General features: G+C 44.9%; 1 protein-coding gene across 3 annotated transcripts; it reads right to left on the bottom strand.

The window, feature by feature from the left end:
• Window positions 1–697: 697 nt before the first annotated feature.
• On the bottom strand, window positions 698–14,611 carry LOC102081142 (focadhesin). Of its 3 annotated transcripts, XM_025904460.1 has the most exons (17): window positions 13,826–14,467; window positions 13,708–13,747; window positions 11,569–11,640; window positions 10,955–11,029; window positions 10,376–10,530; window positions 10,060–10,152; window positions 6,754–6,855; window positions 6,406–6,631; window positions 6,113–6,319; window positions 5,639–5,726; window positions 5,267–5,472; window positions 4,506–4,766; window positions 4,089–4,193; window positions 3,425–3,526; window positions 3,201–3,328; window positions 2,560–2,686; window positions 698–2,448 (listed from the first exon to the last, which is right to left on the bottom strand). In XM_025904460.1, the coding sequence occupies exons 3-17, from the start codon at window positions 11,623–11,625 to the stop codon at window positions 2,281–2,283; spliced, it is 2,100 nt and encodes a 699-aa protein (XP_025760245.1). In that variant the 5' UTR covers window positions 11,626–11,640; window positions 13,708–13,747; window positions 13,826–14,467; the 3' UTR covers window positions 698–2,280. The 3 variants fall into 3 exon arrangements, with proteins under 3 accessions (XP_025760245.1, XP_019203383.1, XP_019203375.1); XM_019347838.2 differs by lacking the exons at window positions 13,708–13,747; window positions 13,826–14,467 and adding an exon at window positions 14,474–14,611 and having other exon boundaries at window positions 5,279–5,472; XM_019347830.2 differs by lacking the exons at window positions 13,708–13,747; window positions 13,826–14,467 and adding an exon at window positions 14,474–14,611.
• Window positions 14,612–16,472: the final 1,861 nt, after the last annotated feature.

Genomic DNA, 16,472 nt, shown 5'->3' on the forward strand with positions numbered 1-16,472 from the left:
CAGGAGAAAGCCTCCCACATGTCTGTTGTCTTAATAGTGGAATTATCTGGAAAATGAACCAGTTCTTATAAGCTGCTTTTCTATATGAGCAGTCAAAGCATTTTATACAGCGTGCTTCATTCACACAAGCACTTCTTTTTCCAACAATGACTCTATGATGGATGCATCAGAGAGGAAGTCGGGGTTCCATATCTTGCCCAAGGATACTGTGGCGAGCAGACTGGAGCAGCCAGGGATCAAACCTCCAACCTTCCAGTTAGTAATTCTACCTGCTGAGCTACAGTCTGTACTTCCTGAACAACACACCCTCCTTTTGCTTCTTTATTTCCAGTAACAACCAGGACCATAATGAACCCTGACTCCAACAGACACTCAGGATCCTCCTGCCCAGTAAGTCACCCACTAACTGTAACTATCAGAGCCCTGACCTTCTGCAGAGACGAGTCACACTGAACACAGCAGGTGTCCCTGCTCTCAGATACAAAACCTGCCTTTAAAAGTTAAGAGTAATGAAATCAGCAGTTCTGATTCTATCATTTGTAGTCTCACACACTTGTGCACTTTTGTTGTTTTGGTTCACATCGGTTGATATTCTGCTGTAAACAACTAATGAGAGCGAGGGAACATTTTCTAAACCTTTGAGTGTCCATCAGGATCCTGTAGAAACAGCTTCATTCTCAAATACTCAACATCATTATTTACATTCTGTTTATTTATTTTTTTAAAGTCACTCTAGCACAGATTTCTTTAGCCAAACGTCTTTCTGTGTCTTCCATACAAACGTTAAACATGCAAACACTCAACACAGCAACACTGAAAGCACTGGAGTGTAAATTTCATTCAAATCAAACTTTATACACAATTACAATAATGGAAAAAAACGACAATCTAAATAGTAATACACAACAACCAGTGCAGAAATAAATAAAAGAAAACCAAACACAATCCAGACATGAATACACAAATATATTTAAATCTATATATTTATACATTTTAATATGATGTAAAAGAATACAAATCCTATCAAACTACCAATATATAAAACAAGACCAGAATCAGAGAGACTTTATTTATCCCCAAGGGGCAATTAACCAACATCAGAGCAGCATGACGTTGAAGATAAGCGCAATAAGAACAGGCGATAAGAGTGAGATAATAAATACACAGAATATACAGTTTTAAAATTACACAGTTTTAAAATTAAAGTGACTGAAGGTGAATAAATAACTGTAAGTGACTAAAAGTGAGTAAAGCGTTGGTAGTATAAAAAGAGTGTAGTTTATGTTTCTGGTGAAATGTTCTTATCGGCTGGAGATAAAAAGCAGAGTGGCTTTGGGGACAAAGGTGGCGCTCCTCCTCCTCTCAGTCCTGCAGGAAATGCAGCGGAGGCGTCGCCCAGAGGGGAGCCATTGAAATGCGTGGTGAAGAATGTGAGAGGGGTCGTTGATGAATTTGGCTGCCTGTCTGAGGGCCTGTTGATGAAAACCTGAGCCAGAGTTCTGACAGGCAGGCCGATGATTTTAGATGCAGTGTGCTGCAGTCTGTTCCTGTATGAAGGCTGAGGGAGTGGAACCAGCAGGTGATGGAGAAGGTCATGATGCTTTCCAGGAAGGCGTAGTAAAAAGTCATCATGATGGGTGTGCTGACTCCAAAGGAGTTGAGTTTCCTAAGGAGGTTTAGCCGTTGGTTTCATTTTACATTCACCGATTTTCACTAAGCTTAAGTTCACACAGCAGAGAAATTTGTGGCTGACTCAGTGACTGCAAGGTGCTGCACAGGTCCTGTGGCTGCAACCCAAAAGCATCCCTATCAGGTGTCCTGTACTAACATGGTATGTTTGGTTTTGGCCTTTGGTCTTGTGTTTGTTTAGATGCAACTTTGCAAACCTAAGCTGTTCTGCCATATCATTGTTAGAGAGGAGGAGAGCTTTCCAACAAGCAGCACTGCATGGTCTAGGATTCATCTGCTGGGACGGCCACTGCTGCACTGTGTTGAATCCTCCAGAGCAACAAATTAGCAAAACTTGTGTTTTTAAAAAGATGCTCACACTCGCTGATCCATTTATTAGTTACTGTGAAGTCCGACCAGAGCAGGACTCTGAGGACTGGACCCTCACACTTCTGTACTTTGTGCTTCTACACAACTTTACATTGATGTGCTAACTTTAGCTACCAAACACAGTGATGTAGAGATGTGACTCTACAGTAAGGTTATACAAACAGCTGGTGAGAGTCCTGTTTACAGACAGAACCACAGTTCCTGTGTCACTCTGTTAGCTCCTCAACACAGAGGAACATGGACGTTACGACGCACCTCGTACTGCTCTGATTTAACTGTGAGCTGAGGCACCAGAGCCAAAAGCTCAGCGATGGCTTGAACCACTCCTGGCTGTGAGTGACAGCTGAGCTCAGGCCAAACAGTTCTCCATGCTGAGATAATATCCACCACCTGAGAAAGAAAGATTTATTTTAAGACCAGAACTTTGGAAAAGATTCAAACGTTATGATCCAGAAACATGATTCCTGAATTTAAAGAGACAAATGGAGACAGACGAGGTACCTCTGCTCGACACAGCTCCTGTAGTCCCTGCAGGACGAGAGCAGCCGGGGTTGCCAGGTCTGGTCTGTTGCACTGTTTTAAAGTGAGTGCAATGGCAGCCACCATGTCCCCTGCATGCTGGTAAGGCCTGGTTAACACACACATCAGCGTGGAGCGTTTTGATAGTCTGGCAGAGACAGGAAGTTAGCTGCCTCTCAGTCTCTCTGTTTGAACTGAACTTTGTAAGACTTTGATCATTCTGGATTCAGTCACTTGTAGCTGCTCTGGACATTTGTACGTAAATATTTAAAACTGGACTCCTGCTGGTTTTTGGAGAAACAGGGACTCAGTGGAGCGTCAAGCTGAGGCTTCATCACTGCAAAGCTACAAAGTGCATTCATTTATCTTAACAAGCAAAGTTGATGTGATGTGACCAAAGCTGAAAAAACAAATATTTCTATTTTTCTGAACTTTTATCAGCTTGTTGAGCAGAAACATCTATGAAGAGTCCAGTCAGTGATTATTCCTCATTAGAAGGGAAGATGAAGAATCCTGGTGTTGGAAGCTCACACTGTCTGCACTGTGCATGCAAAGTCCACTGAATGAATGAACCAGTGAATGTAGGAAGTGCCCACTGTTTCTGTAAGTATGGGAGGACCCACCTCTCTCTGCAGATGTCCCTGACACAGGCGGCCCTGGCCAGGATCTGCTCCCACTGGGCGTCCCTCCCCAGCACCGCCCTGCTGTCCTGCTGGCTCATTAGACGCTGCAGCTCTGGGTAGACCCGGTCCTTACAGACACGACCAAAGCAGCACACAATCACAGACACACAGAAGCTTTGAACACATGAATATGACATTTATAGTAATGCGTTATTATTGCAAACCTGTTTTTTCCACAGAGCGGTCATGAGGCGCAGTCCCACTGCTCTCAGCTGGGGGGAGCCGGCCAGCATGTGCAGACTGTGCAGCACGATCGGGAAGCAAAGCTGGAATATTACAGCACAGATGATCAGAGCCAAGTTTACAAGAGAAACACACGGTTACAGCTGAAGAAGGCAGATGTTAGACGATGGAGAGTCCAGCTCACTGACAGAGAGCTTTATACTACAGAGCACTGCATCTATCCCACACAGAGGCTGCTGTGGTGGAGTCCAATCCCAGCTCCTACAAACTGGGAACAAGAAACACTGTCCGTGTTCACAAAGAGAAAACTGTGTGGAAGACGCGGGAATTTCTCTTTGTTCCTTTGTCAAAGTGCTAAACATGGAGAGGGGAACATTTCAGTTATTCGCTGTTATTGGTGGATTGTGCTCACAGGCTGGTATTTGGGACACGCGGGTCACTGGTTTTTAAACTCTAGAAGCCTCCTGGATGAAGCTCCTCAGACTACATGACCTGGATGACCCACACAGATAAAAGCTCATCTGTGTGTATGATGGACTAAAACACACTGTGAGCTCAGATGAAGTAGAAAGGTGCTGCTTATGTTCCAGCCCCGTCTCCACACGCTCACAGTCAGTACAGGTTCTTCTTAGTCGTGCTGCGTACCTTATGAGTGCCGAGGTTTGGCAGGCTTGTGAGAACAGCGTGAGCCAGGACGGGATTCTTTTCTTTGGTCAGTTTGAACAAAAGAAGCAGCAGGAGGGGCGGGACCTGCAGAGGGAAACGCCCACATCAGCAAACACACCCACCAAACATTAAATGCACTTTGTCAGACCTTACAGAGGCTCCCTAAAAGCACTCCCTTTATACGGCAGCAGATTAGCAGCAATCACACAGCAGTGACAGCTTTTATCTTCCTGCTGATCTGAACCATTTCAAAGTCATGTGTTGGTGCCAAAATACCAGCTTATCAACATGTGTTTACTTAGAAAGACAAACACGAGCTAGCTCCCTTACATACAACATATCTACATGTCAGAGGGAACATGCATTACTTTATATTCAGTCCACAGATTTATCTACCTGGCAGGGGTCGGCAGCGGCGACAGCCTGGCTTGCTTTCAAAGCCAGCTGGCAGATGTTTTCCTGACCCGTGATGATGAGATAAGTCACAATCAGGACAAGAGAGGAGGACAGGCGCTGGCTGGACGACAAGGCGGAGCTGACCGCCAACAGCCAATCGGTCGCTGCTGCTGGATTGTTGGCCACTTTGCGCAGTACCGACAAAGACACGCTGAGCTCACTATACCAGGAACTCAGAGACAGAGGCAGTGATGGGGCAGGCTGAGGGAGACAGATTCATGAGAAACAAATGATAAAGAACAAAGAGCAAAGCTACAGATGCACCATGAATGTTAATGAAGTGGAATTTAAGGATCAAGCAAAGCATCCCAGAGGAACAACACCCCAGAGACGACTGCTGACCCTGAAGAAGAGGCCATGCTACAGAATGGTAAAGCCCTGTTGCTATGACACTGAGAGGGAAACAGTATTTTTGGATGGATGTCATCTGTGCTCTAATGCTCTGTCCACTCACCACCTAACAGCTACCTGCACTATTGTAACAGTGTTTGAATTACGTGGCTACACCTCAAAGAAAGACTCCAAGAACTGAATGTGAGAAGCAGGCCTGGGGCCACCTGCTGGGCTACCTGCTGGGTTACTTTTTGGGCTACCTGTTGGGCTACCTGCCAGGCTACCTGCTGGGCTACCTGCTGGGCTACCTGCCGGGTTACTTGTTGGCTTACCTGCTGGGCTACCTGTTGGGCTACCTGCTGGGCTACCTGCTGGGCTACCTGCTGGGGTTTATCTGCGGGCCTGCTAATGCTGTGCAGCAGGCTGTGAGCCAGCCTGTGGTTGGTGCTGTGTGTGTTCTGGTCAGACAGCGGCTCAGTGAGACCCAAGCAGGACAGGAGCTGCAACACGGGAAGAATCAGGACCGGACTCAACCAGGGCGACGCCTCCGCTTGTTCAGGGACCAAACTCAGTGCTGTGTTAAGAGAAAGAATATCTCATGTAGGACACAAAGCTCTGTGAGGTTCCAACCATGACCTGCACACACAACCTAGTTTTGTTCCCACTAATTCTTTCACTGCTTCAAAGTCTCTCAAAGGAAGCTAAAGCCAGCAGAGCTTTGTCCAAAATAATCACTTTACCAAGTCTGAGAAGGCTGGTCAGCTGATCTGAAGGAGCTTCCAACAAGAGCAAGGCCACGCCCATCACCAGCTCATCCAACAGCAACTCCTGCAGAAAACAAACAGCGATGCCAACAGGTCAATACAGGCCACAGAGGCCCGAGGGCTTACACATTAAACCTCAGGTGTGTTTTCCCTGGTAGTACGAACAAGGCAAAAAAATGTTGCTTCCTTGAAAAGGATGAAATTTCAACAAAGTGTCTTTGAATGTCAGATATTCACATGTGTGCATGTCCATGTCAGCTCGCTGCTGTCAGTGAAGAAGCTGATAACCAGCTGCTGTGAGTCCAGGCTCAGGTTTGGAGCAGAGATATTTACACACAAAACAAAAAGCATCACTTTTGTTTACTTCCATATTTAGGCTCGCTCACGTTAACTAGCACAGCAGCGCGGCTTCTTTATTTTTGCTGGTGTCTGATTGTTTACAGTGATCACCTGACAGGCTGGAACCAGCTGCTGTATTAAGCCGATTATCGGTCTGCAGTCTCCGTTTAACTCGAGGCATCGCCGACACGCACACAGCAGCTGCAGAGCCAGCGCCGCTTTCTCTGGTTTCCACTGGTCTCCAGAGGTCCCAGTTAGATCTTGGAGCAGAGCGCCCACAAATGCACACAGCTCCAGGACTGCCTCCACGCTGTCCACCTGCAGGGACAGAGAGGAGAGGCTGACGTAGCTCCATCCTGCTCCGTGTCTTTGTACAGTTACCTAACATAACTTCAGTGTGTTACCTGCATGTGTGGAACCAGCTGACAAAGACAGAGCAGCAGCCTGTCAGACACTGGGGACAGCGTTTCCTGCTCCTTGTTCTGGGGGGTGGACCTGGATCCTCCCTGAATGGGCAGCATCACCCTAAGAAGACTGTGTCGAAGCAGTGCGTGCTCGGGTTGCCTGTGAGGTTGGCAGTATAGGTACCGAAGGAAGGGGGCCAGCATGGTGATATAAGCCGCTTTATCTCTGTAACGTACACACACACTGGAGTCATAAGAAGCTCTGAAAATATATCATCTCATTATGTCCAAGTGTCTTCAAAGTAATGTACAACATAACAGGCTACGATAGGAGCCAGTAAGACTTACCTGTCAACAGCTTTCTGGATAAAGTCATCGATCTCGAACAGCAGAGCCGGCCAGCAGTCCGCTCTGTTCTCCAGGGCTGTGACGTATGGGTGAGGGCTGCTCCTGCAATGGACGGGTCAGTGTCCCAGCTCTGATTCAATAATGCTCCCAACAAACCACTGAGTCAGTCTGTTACAACGAAGACAAACTAAGAATCCACACAAGACCTGTTGTCTTCCTTCTCTCACCCCAACCAATCACAGCAGATGGCCCCGCCCCTCCCTGAGCCTGTTGGAGGTTTCTTCCTGTTAAAAGGGAGTTTTTCCTTCCCACTGTCGTCAAAGTGCTGCTCATAGGGGGTCATATGATTGTTGGGTTTGTCTCTGTATTATTATAGGATATACTGTACAATATAAAGCACCTTGAGGCGACTGTTGTTGTGATTTGTTGCTGTATGAATAAAACTAAGTTGCAAGTTCTCCAAAGAACAAGTGCAAATTGTTAACAATAAAAACTATTGACAGTGTTATTTTAGAGCATCGATCCTTTACTATTGGCCAAGTGCTACACATCGTCACTTTTGTTAAATGTAGTCATATAAATAGTCCTCCAACATCCATACTGTTTCCACACAAACTGGATTTATACACCCACTCCCACAGTGACAATCTAAAGGCAAAATGTCACGTAGCTCCACCTATGAGGATGAAAACATGCTTAACAATATTGTGTACTCACACGCACCTCTACCCAGAGTCGAGTTTGAGAGACAAAACGTTAGCAGTCCCATACACACTAATGCATCCACTAATACCATTATAGATCCAGCCTTTGAATGAAGTGCTGTGTGCCTGTGACAGCCTGCACTGTGGGCCAGACGTCTGGTCCTCCGTGTTTCCAGTCTTCACATGACGTAACCTGTTTGACCACATGTGTCACCCTTCAGCACGCCATTTCCAGACCCTGAGTTTCAATACAGTGCCAACTCATCAGCCTATCAGAGCACTCCCCACGTTTCAGCACAAAGGAAGCAAACAATCAGGAGTTTCTTCTGTTTATTGTGACTCAAAGTCTGTTGGTGTTTCAGAACACTGGCAGACAATTTGGACAGAGGAGATCTTTCTGATGCACCGCTGATTTTTATATGGATGTTCACGAGTGTCTTCAACCTTTGAGGTGAAGTCTATAATCATCCACAGGACAGATGTTATACACTAAAAAGAGGAGAGCTCACTATATTGTGACCAAAACATCACTTTTAATGTTAAAACCCTGTTCATTCTTACAGCGGCCCCATCACTGCAGCCACAGCACCGTCTGTCAATATGTCACTCTGTCCTCACTCATGAACAACACCCACAGATACTTAAACGCCTCCAACTTGGGCGCCAGCTCGTCCTTGACCTGCAGTGGGTGCTCCACTGTTTTCAGCTTTGAACCACAGCCTCAGACTTGGAGGTGCTGATTCTCATTCCCAAAGTTTCCCACACAGCTGCAGAATTACTCAAAACAGCATCGATAACAACACCCACCAGGAATAGATCCGACAGTGATGGCAAAACGGACCAAGCTCAAAAAGTCTTGCTCCATCACCAAGCTCCTCGTACAGCTGAGTTTTTGCTTCAGCTACTGCAAGAGTTACACTCATCCTGTCGATAGCTGCCAGAAGATAACCGAGCCTAACAGGACGCTTCCAACCTGCTGCTCCCTGAACCTCCAATGTCTATCTTCTGGTTCAGGGTTTGACACCACATTAAAGTCCTCAAGTTGGACTTCGGAGTTGCTAGATGAGTTACCCACCTCAACCAGCAACTCTAAAAATTACTCTAAACAACTGTCAGTCACATGTGCACAAATGACTCTTGGCACTTGTTCCCAACATGACGGCACAGGGAAGCAACCGTCCTGTCCACCAGGGAAAACACCTAAATGCTGGCATCAAATCAGGGAGATACAAACGTACCCATTCCTTGTCTGCCACCTCTCACTCTTTACATGTAGTCAGTATTTTTCAACATCACGCACTAGTTTGGGATTCTCATGCTCCAAGAGCCAGTTTATAGCTGGGAATGAAGCACCAGGGTTAGGGATGGGTATCGAAACCCAGTTCTTGTTGAGAACCGGTTCCCACTGTTTCAATTCCTTTGAATCGTTTGCCATTTTTGCAAACGATTCCCTTATCGATTCCAGTCGCCTCGAATGACATCACCACGTTGCGGAGCGTCATTTACCTGGCAGGAAACACGGCGGCTCAAACGCTCAAAAGTTTGGTCATACTTTACGAGAACGGATGACAACAGGGAACTTGCAATACTTCCAAAGTAGATATTTCATTTAAGGGAGGAAACACTACGAATATGCAAAAACATTTGCTCACAAAACACGCGATAACCTCAAATGAATGTCGTGTTTTTAATTCCGCTCCGGACTCGTGAATCTCAACCCAGCAGCAGCGGTAACGTTTGCACGTCCTCTCCCGTTAATGCGGCAGGTAAATAATCAACTAACAGTGCATATTATGTTAGCGCGATCTGCCTTGTTACAAAACCTGCCATTACTGTGCATTTAGGTGACCATGATGAGAGAGACAGAGTCTGGCTGGCTCAGATGCTGGCAGTTCTCGCTGCAGTCTACCGGTAGCGTCTCCTTTCAGGCCAGGATGAACGTCACCGAGCAGTGACTAAGTTTGTGGTCAAAGCCTTGCACCCATTTGTCACAGCAGATGCCCCCGATTTTTGGTAAATGAACGTGTTTAATTGTAGGCAGGGACATTACTGGATATTCTTGTGTAATTGCTACAGAATAATTTATGTTATACTTTGTTATTGCTACAGAAGAATATTTATTTTATTATTTTACATTTACAATTTTTTTCCTGGGGACCCTGTGACACCCCATTGAAGAGCCGTAGGCTGTGGATCTCTTAAGATCTCACTGTTGGGTTTGTAAGGCCATGTTACTCCTAAATTTCTATCTTGTTCAAAGAGAAGATATAAAACAAAGTTCTAAGCTAATCGACCTTAGTGTTCTCCTTTTTAAAAAATAAAAATCGATAAAGAATCGAATCGTTAAACAGAATCAAAAATGGAATCGGAATCATGAAAATCTTATCAATACCCATCCCTAACCAGGGCCATGACTGACATGAAGCACCAGGGCCTTTGACTGCCACCCCACAGAGCACCGGACCCCTACAGCACCTCAAGTGGGTGATGGACCAATGCTGCTTCTTTGGACTAGCAGTAAGCTACAAGCTATATGTAGCTTGATAGATTATACAAGACAATATGTATGAACATCTCTAGATATTAGACATGAGAAACTTACCTGATAGAATAGGGACAGGTGAAGTGTCCATCGCTCTGGTCAGCCTGCATCTCCAACAATCGCCGAATGACCTTTATCAACCCTTGAGTGTGTCTGTTGGATATCAGAGTCAGAATAACTGAAAAAACTAACAGTCTGAGCGTTTTCATTGCTTCAAATGTTTTCAAATTTCCTGCTGAGGTCTATCTTTCATGTTGTGCCTTTGTGCAGCGGCTGTAACGCTGCATGGATGCCAGGTCACAGAGCCTCTATCAGACTCTGTGACAAACAGCTGAGTTGAGCTTTCTGATGCGTCCAATAACTGCGTGTTGCATACCTTGCAGAAGGCAGGAGGTTGAGGACACCATTGAGGATGTACTCCAGGTCTGCATGGCCCTGGTCCACCAATAACACCAAGGTGTCACAGCACGCTGAACACACCACAGCACAGTCACTGCAGCACTGCTGCCACAAAGCTTCCAGTGCTGGGCCCTGAACGACAACAGTGATGCAGTCAGTGTTTCAGAAGTTTAACACAACTATCTGTGCCATTTCCACACATGCACTGAAGCCCTGAATGAAAACGGACAGAGGTGCAGGTGAGAATGCAATCTGTCCCACTCAGTCCAGCCACTCGGGCTCAGCACTGGTTCAATCCCAACTCACAAGGTTTGATTCAATTTGGACTCAGACAGTCAGAAATATTCTAACTATGATCGTTTATCAGAGCAGATCCATATTTTATATCTGTGTATAAAAACAAAGCTGACACTGTGAGATCAGAGGTGTCAGCCTCACAGCAGATGTGTCAAAGTAACTGAGGATCAAACACAGGACCACATGAAGCAGATGTTCCTGGCCTTTATACTTCCTGTAACTAAAGAAATGATCATATGTGACTCTTACAGGAACTCACCTGAGCACAGGACCAGCTGATTTGCCCATTTGACCCTTTTTCCTTTACGACAGCTGCAACAAGACTTCTCACCGTCTACAACACAAGAAAATCACACTTCTGTACCATTATTCACAATAACAAAGAGAGGAAGAGAAACCAACACTACAGTTTGAATGAATGAATGAATGAATGAATGAGCCTACAGGGAGTCTGTGTGTGTTCAGTGAAACCTGCCTCCACTCTATATAAACCTATTATACACATGAGTGTGAGTGACTCAGAAACTCTTGTGGTTCCAACAAACATACAAAGTAACTCTGTGTCTGTGATCTTGTTACACTGTAAACTCACCTCATGTCTCTTTAAAATCCTCCAGCAGCTGCACACATGTATCAGTGCACCTTACAGTCATGTTACTCTATCAAATAGTTACGTTACTCTGTCTTATCAGGATACTTTTTTATGAGTATTGCTGAATTCCTGTTAATGGTAGAGATCTTCTGCCTGTGTGAGCTGCTAGTTTACCTCTATCATTAACAAATCACTGGTACCTGTGGAATCTCTGCAGACAAGGGAAGGATCATTTGTATCATTTGGATGGGAGGAGTCACAGAGCAGAGCCCGCCTCTTACCTGGGCTTGTATGACAGGGCTGGGGAACTCGAGCCGCGTCTTTAAACTCTCCATCATGTCACTGGATCATACCTGTGAACATCCAGAATCTCCATTAGAACAAGAGAAGGAGGTTTGATCAAAGTAAAGACAGCTCTCCTGTTCAACTACAGATGATCACATATCAGGGGAAATCAGACTTTAGCTCAGGGACGTGACACCGAACCCCTGACTGATCCAACACTTTATTCTTCCTCTCAAACAAACATCCCCAAATGTTTGTCCCAAACAAAGGAAACCAAGATTACCATTCAGCATCCCCCCACTGACTAAACAACACTTTAGGTTCATATCAAGTTTCTGGATGAAACTTTGTATGAACTTACATGACGTGAACATTGGTCCAAATACATTTTGCTAAACTATCTTAGTACTGTGGCAGTGTGTTGTCATGTATATCTATTAATAAGTGTTCAAACAGAGATGCTAACAGTGCCTGATTACGTTATCTTATATAACAAATATGTAGCTTTCAAAGAGAACACATGGTGATAGATGATGAAGTCTCCCAGCAGCCCTCCTATTGCAGTGTTACTGGGATACGGCTCAGAGACACCTGATCCAGTTCTAACAATAAACTTTAGAGAAAAACACAAAAACTAAATCGGGAGTCTCATGAATCCAAGCTGGGAGCTGGTCCACAGGAGATGGGCCACTGAGAGATGAAGGCACTGCCTCCTATTCTACCTAGCAACAACAAATAAGGCTGCAGTCTGAGGAGGGAGTGCTCTACCAGTATAACTTTGTACTACAAGCTTTTTAAGAGACGACAGAGGCTGATTATTTGAGACCTCGTCTGTCAGAAGAAGGATTTTAAATCTTGGATTTAACAGGGAGTCAGTGAAAAGGAGCTAATATGTGACAAATATGCTCTCTTTCTACTTCCTGTTGGTACTCGTGCTGCAGCGTTTCAGGTTAACTGGAGGCTTTGAGGCTTTTCATGGCACTTGTCTGATAACACTGACTCACAATCATGCAGCTAGAATCACTCTCAGCTTAGTTCACAGACCTACATGGTTGTTTGTGCACACTGAATGATATATTCTGCTCAAAGATGGCTCCTCACAGCTTCACTGGAGGCCACGATGATGCTGTTTCTAAGAGTTTTAGGGCTGAGCACAACAGCCTCTGTCTGGATTTAGAAGCAGGAAATTAGACCAAATCACAACAACAGTCACTTGAAGGCACAGACCACGAAGTACAGAGAAAATCCCACTAACCGGTCAACCTCAATGAGCAAGCCCTTGGCCACAGCGGGAAGGAAAATCTCCCTTTTAGCCGAACCAGACTGGAGGACGGGCAGACGTCTGACTGACTGGTGGAGAGGGAGGGACATGGTGGATACTCATCTCTCACAGACGGTGAGAGGACAAAGACAAAAGTGTCACCTCATATCAGGCGGCACCTCCAGGGCTGAAAACTGAAACCTGTGCAGAAGTGCCAAAAACTGCAATTCCCCTAACGGCCTCTGGAGCCTGCATCCAAAAGTGAGACAACCCCAACAGCCCCCTATATGAGCACTGTTACAGTTTACAGCTGTAGCTTTTTAGCAGGCCTCACCTCTGCCAATCCAAGTGACCCACCTGTGTCACACACACACTGTGAAGCTAAGCAGTGTGTCACAGTGAAAGCTCCTGCTGCTTCCATGGTTTTATATACACATGCTGTGTGGATCTGTGTCTGAAGGAGCAGAATACATTGGGACGCACACTCATTGTGTCCCAAGTGTCACTTTCAAACTATAAAATACAAAATCAGCAGCGTTTGCTCTGTTGGTCTCTAAAGAGGACATCAGGCTAAATACATCTACTGTTATTAAATTAGTGTGACACACCATGATGAGCTGCACTCAGACTGATACAGCCACATAGTATGTGACAGCTCAAATAATTAATCAAGAGTAATCCCCCAGATATATAACAAAGCTCAATCTGGAAATGGCAAAGCCGACCAGCCAAGACAGAGCAGCATGTTTATGAAGTGTCCCACAAGAAACTGGACACGTCAGAGAAACCAGGAGAAGAACTGTGGTGTTACATGATGAGTGGGTGAATACAGCTGTTAAGGGTCACTGAGTGAAGGATGCAACAGGAGTTAGACCTGCTCTGGTGTCTGTTTTGGAGATGGTGACAATGACTTCAAATTAAAACATAAAACCCAGCTGGATGAGTTGTAGTCCAAAATGTTCAGTTTGTCTTTGAGGGTTACTGGAATGGACGAGGAGGGCCAGCTCAGGGTGAACCTGAGACCAGGTGACAGACCTGGATCCTCGGGACCAGGTGAGACGTAGGCAGATGAGTTGCTATGGAGACACTAAGAGGAGAAACCGGAAGAAGGAGGATGCGCTACTATCTGTGGCGTTTCCATCAGAGCCGCTGCGCAGATCGACCCTGCAGGGCTTCCGTCGTGATGTTCATGGCAGGAACTCTGCATTGTTTCTTGAAACTACACCGTTAGCTGGGTGACATTAACGGCGAGATGTGTGAAAACTGCAGTTTTCCAAGTGACAATACTTTTATTAATGAAGTGAGTGAAAATAAGGTTGATTTGTCAAAGCGGTTTCCTGCGGTGCGCAGCTCGTCCTGGTGTTTCCTACATTTCCCACAAAGCTTCCGTACACACGAGGCCATCCACAAATATCTGGTGATTGTAATACGGAGAAAACTAAACTGTAAAGTCGTCCGGACACAACTTAGCACCGAACAGGACCTGCTAATAGCAGCTTAGCATCACCACAAGCTAATGCTAACGTTATACAGCTGACGGCAGGTTCACTGTGATAGATACGCGGCTGTAACTGTAACTGCAGCAGGCTAAGAAAGACTGAGCTCAGTTAAAGTTATACATGCTGTTCAAAAAACTTTACCTCCTCCATCCAGCAAACCCGCACGGAAATACGGCGAGCAGCGAGGGCCAAAAAGGACAGGAAACCGCCTGTCTGACGCGATTACGTCACAGACATGCACAGCACGCGCAGGCTGAGGTCGTGTTTTCAGCACATTTAATGGAGCACTGCAAATATTATTATTATTGTTGTTGTCGTTGTTTCTTGTTAATATTATTTTATAACAAAATGTTGACACACTGTGTGAAATGTAAATAAAATTGAATGGTTTGTAAATCTCATGAACCCATACTTTATTCATAACGCAACATAGAAAACAGATGAGCTCATTGTGAATTTGGTGGCAGCAACATCCCAAAAAGCTTGCAGCATGGCCATGTTTCCAACATCACCTCTGCTTTCAACAACCGTCCATAAACACCTGGGAACTGAGGAGACCAGGTGCTGGACTTTTGGGAGAGCATCATTTTTGTCTGATATAAGGGACAGAGCTGCTCAACAGTCCTGCAGCTTTTCATCTCGTGATGTCACAAATACCTGCACCACAGACAGGCTGGTTCAGGACTTGCGCTCTTCCACTACAAAGCCCTGCTGTAGTGTGCAGCTTAGCATCATCCTCCTTAAATATGTAAAAGACATCATCTCCATGGGAGCACATGTTGCTCTAAAACCTGTGTATATAATTCAGTCTAGATGGTTCTTTTCCAAATGTGCAAGGTGCCAATTCCAGAGGCACTGATGCCAACCATCAGAGATGCAGCCTTTTTAAACACTGATAACAAACTTCAGCTCAGTCATGTAAAGCGTCTCATTACAGACGATTTGCAGCCGGCGAGCCTTCAAAGTCTTGGGTCTGAGATGAGTCCGTAAGAAACCGTGTCGGCCGGTTTGGAAGCACGAAGCGAGGCTCCACACGCTCCACCAGACCGCCGACAGGTCTTGCACGCCACAGCCGCTCTATCATGTGACACATACTGCTCCTATGTGCTGAGGTCATGTGTTGGGTTACGCCATGTCGCAAGTTTTCTGAGGTGCTTTTGTGATATTTAGTAGATTGGGTTACATCTTTTTTTTTTTTAAATTTTTTTTATTTCTTATATCCGATCCAGTAATTTAGGTCAGTATCGGACCGATACCGATACGCAACATCGGATCGGTCCATCTCTAGTTCAGATGGCTTTTAATGAGCCTCATAAAATAAACACAGTTTAAAACATGTAGAAACTAAATCAAGCGTAGCCTGAACTTACAGTCACACTGAACACAAGTGTCCCTGCTCTCAGATACAAAACCTGCCTTTAAAAGTTCAGAGTAATGAAATCAGCAGCACTGATTCTATAATTTGTAGTCTCACACACTTGTGCAGAGCATTTTGTTGTTTTGGTTCACATCGGTTGATTTTCTGCTGTAAACAACTAATGAGAGCATTTTATAAAAGCTTTGAGTGTCCATCAGGATCCTGTAGAAACAGCTTCCATGTCAAACATTAATATTCTGAATTCTGTTTAGAAAGAAAAAGATTTTTAGAAAATCATCTAAAGAATTCAACATCTGTTTTGTTTTCTACTATTTATCTAAAAAGTCACTCGAGCACAGATTTCTTTAGTCACGTCTTTCTGTGTCTTCCATACAAACGTTAAACATGCAAACACTCAACACAGCAACACTGAAAGCATTTGAGTGTAAATTTCATTCAAATCAAACTTTATACACAATTACAATAATGGAAAAAAGTCTAAATATTAAAACACTACAACCGCCGAAGAAACAAATAAAACCGATCACAATCAACATCAAAATATGATCATAGAAAAATAGAAGAAGAAGATGACAGCTCCAGCACCGCCCACGACCCTGAAAAGGATATGTGGAAGCGAACGGATGGATGGAAAAATAGAAGAGACATATCTTACAATTCATATACGTTCATGTGATCTCTACGTTCAAAAAACCCAATAACCTTCAATCCTTCTTTTAAATAACGTTTAAATTTCTGCTGGCAGCAAAGAAATTAATCATA

The sequence above is a fragment of the Oreochromis niloticus genome, unplaced genomic scaffold (genome assembly GCF_001858045.2).
Source record: "Oreochromis niloticus isolate F11D_XX unplaced genomic scaffold, O_niloticus_UMD_NMBU tig00001726_pilon, whole genome shotgun sequence".
Taxonomy (NCBI): domain Eukaryota; kingdom Metazoa; phylum Chordata; class Actinopteri; order Cichliformes; family Cichlidae; genus Oreochromis; species Oreochromis niloticus.